At 40.9% G+C, this 3,368-nt stretch overlaps 1 protein-coding gene across 1 annotated transcript; it reads right to left on the bottom strand.

Annotated features, from left to right (window-relative positions):
- Nucleotides 1-1,961: 1,961 nt before the first annotated feature.
- On the bottom strand, nucleotides 1,962-2,894 carry LOC138383708 (olfactory receptor 8B12). Its single transcript, XM_069468749.1, has one exon. It carries the CDS (start codon nucleotides 2,892-2,894, stop codon nucleotides 1,962-1,964), a length of 933 nt encoding a protein of 310 aa, XP_069324850.1.
- Between the last annotated feature and the right edge of the window lie 474 nt (nucleotides 2,895-3,368).

Raw genomic sequence — 3,368 nt, 5'->3', positions numbered from 1 at the left:
TTATTGCTTCTAGAGAGGAGAAATTAGGTATGAAATGACTAGATGGGAGAAATGACTAGATGGGAGTTATTCACTGAATAACCTCCACAAATATTGTTTAATATTATACCATGTGCAAGTATTACTTAGTCTAAATATAATACTTTTTTAATGAAAGTTAGAGAGGAGTTCATGTTTCTCATGACTAAGCAGAGTTCCAGGAAGATGAAGTGACTTGCCTCAGAGTCATGCGAAAGCTCGAGGAAGTACTAATAATTAGATGAAGGAATTCTTGCAGGGTGAGCACTAAGATTTATTAAGCGTCTTGCATTCTCGAACACCCCATAGAGTCAGGATCATTGTCTCACTTTTAAAAATAAAGAAATTAATATGTAGAGAGATTAAACAATTTGCCTAAAGTCACACAACTACTAAACAACTGAGCCAGGATATAAAACCAACTCCACTACATGCCTCATGAATCTCTGTTTTCTCTGCTCCCTACCTCACATGGCTTATTCACCTCACCCACCTAACACTCACCCACAACTCTCCTGAACTCACCTCTTTTTCCCTATTCTATGCTGACTAAAGCAAAATCTTTGCAGGCACGTGTACAGACACACGCACACTCTGAGTCTCCTGACTTCACCCTCTTTGATCTGTGTCATACCAAAGGACAAAGCTAAACACTCAACCTAACTTCCATTTTTCCCCAAAGAAGAAAATTTTCCCAAGGAAAAGTTCATAAATTGAAGTGTCTCCCCAGCACTTAAGATACTAGGGTTTTCCAAAGAACCTTCCTTTGCTACTAATAAATCATTCAGATCAAAGTGTTCTGATGTATTATTAATATACGAGGGCTGTCCAGAAAGCATCCAGTCATGTAACCATTCTCATTATATTAACAATGGCTGGATACTTTCCGGACAGCCTTCCTATACTCTCTTTATACAATGTTGTGGATTTACAAACCAGTCTTGGATGAATTATCCGTTTCCCACACACGTCTATATGAGAAGGTCAGTGCTGTCTGCAGTGTCTTAAAATTCAATAGAAATTGCCTCTTCTAATAATCAGCTGTTTGGGGCTGCCTTGATATATCTACCCAGATCCTCAATTATTTACTGCCCCTTTAGAATTTCCAGATAGTTAACTATCCTAAGCCACAGATTTCTACATCATAGCTCAAACACCCAAACTAACTCTTGAAAAAGCTCTAAATTCTGATTCTCTTAGTCTTAAAATAACATATGACTTTCCACTCAGGTACTTTTTAACCCTTAAACCTATGGAAGTCCTTTTTCACTAGACTGGGTCCCTCAGGTTCCACACACAACTTCAATCTTAATGCCACACACACACCACAATCTTATCGCACTTCTCTTGTCATTTGGCCAAAATCAACTTAAGAAAAATTTTCATCTCCTACCGTCTTGAAAAAAATGTAATATTCAAAAAATGATTTATTGAGAAGTTACATTAAATTACTACAAAGAGAATCAGATTTTAATGTGTTAAGTTATCATACTTTTAAAAGGAAATCTGCAAGGGCAGCAATGAAGCAAGAAAACATGGCATAAAGGGGAAAAAAAGTATTAATAGATTGTAATTCAAGGGCCCAGATTCCATTCCCAGTTATGGCACCAAGTAGTTGTATACCCTTGAGCAACATATACATTTCTGAGTCTCCAACAAGTGTTAATTGAGGAGGCTAGACTAAATGATGTATAAGGCCCCATCAAGATTAAATGATCTATGATTGTAGTAAAGATTTACATAAAATGAAGAAATCTTGGATAGTTGAGGTGAAGCAGGGGCAGGGAGACTACATCTGCACTAAACACTCGTCCAAATGTGAAGATTTAAAATTCTCTCTCTGTATAAGACAGAAAAAAAAACTGGAACTTGGATTCCTCATTGAAAACACACACACGAATAAGCAAAGCATTTTATCGTCTGCCTCAAACACTACTCCTTTCTTAAGAAAATACTTTTCTGCCCAAGGTTTTCCTCAGGGCAACTTTGACATCTTTGTTCCTCAAGCTATATATCAATGGGTTTAACATGGGCACCACAATGGTATAGAACAAGGAAGACACTTTCCCTTGGTCAAGGGGCAAAATAGAAGGTGGTTTGAGATACATGAAAGCCCCAGAACCAAAGAAAAGAGAAACCACAATCATGTGGGAACTGCAGGTGCTGAAGGCTTTGGACCTGCCCTCAGCAGAACTAATGTGAAGAATGCTGGAGAGGATGAGGGCATAAGAAATGAAGATGGTGACAATGGGCATTCCAATGTCAATGGCCACAACAATAAAGACCACCAGCTCATTCACGTAAGTGCTGTTGCAGGAGAGCTCCAGGAGGGGAAGGATGTCACACATGAAATGATTGACAAGGTTGTCAGCACAGAAGGTCAGACTCATTATGCTTCCTGTATGGGCCATGGCCCCAGCAAACCCCATCCCATAGACACCTGACAAAAGGAGCAAACACACCTGAGGAGACATGGTGACCGTGTACAACAGCGGGTTACAAATGGCGACATAGCGGTCATATGCCATGGCTGACAGGATGAAGGATTCAGAGACGACAAAGAAGCAGAAGAAAAAGAGCTGAGTCACACACCCAGTATAGGAGATGATGTTCTTCTTTGAGACAAAACTCATCAGCATTTTGGGGGTGATGGTAGTAGAGTAACACAAATCTATTAAGGAGAGGTTGAAGAGGAAGAAGTACATGGGAGTGTGCAGGTGAGAGTTCAGCCCAATCAGGGTTATCAAGCCCAGGTTCCCCAAAACAGTGACCACGTAGAAACCTAGAAACAGGAAGAAGAGGAGGATCTGCAGTTCTGGCTGGCTGGTTAAGCCTGCGAGAATAAACTCTGTCATGGAAGAGTTTTCAGCTGCCATTCTTCTCTAGTGTTGGGGAAGGGAGGTCTGTGGGGACAAGAAAAGAGGGGCACTTAGAAAAGAAGGAACACTACCACCACCTTCCCAATATCCATCCCCCATTCTTGAGAAAGGAATCCACAGAGACAGATTTGAACTTTGATAGGAAGGTTTTTACCATTTGCTATGAATCTATCTTCACAGACCCTGTGACTTTAACTTCCAGAGTACAATAAGAAGCTAAACTTTGGCCAGGCGCAGTGGTTCACGCCTGTAATCCTAGCACTCTGGGAAGCCGAGGCGGGTGGATCGCTCAAGGTCAGGAGTTCAAGACCAGCCTGAGTAAGAGTGAGACCCCGTCTCTACTAAAAAATAAAAACAAATTATCTGGCGAACTGAAAATATATATAGAAAAATTAGCCAGGCATGGTGGCACATGCCTGTAGTCCCAGCTACTCGGGAGGCTGAGACAGTAGGATCGCTTAAGCCTAGGAG

Source organism: Eulemur rufifrons, chromosome 6 (genome assembly GCF_041146395.1).
Source record: "Eulemur rufifrons isolate Redbay chromosome 6, OSU_ERuf_1, whole genome shotgun sequence".
Taxonomy (NCBI): Eukaryota; Metazoa; Chordata; class Mammalia; order Primates; family Lemuridae; genus Eulemur; species Eulemur rufifrons.
This window is presented reverse-complemented; position numbering and strand designations above follow the sequence as displayed.

What these genes read in the sequence shown, in the direction of transcription:
- LOC138383708 (XM_069468749.1), bottom strand. Translation starts at nt 2,894, where the DNA reads ATGGCAGCTGAAAACTCTTCCATGACAGAGTTTATTCTCGCAGGCTTA.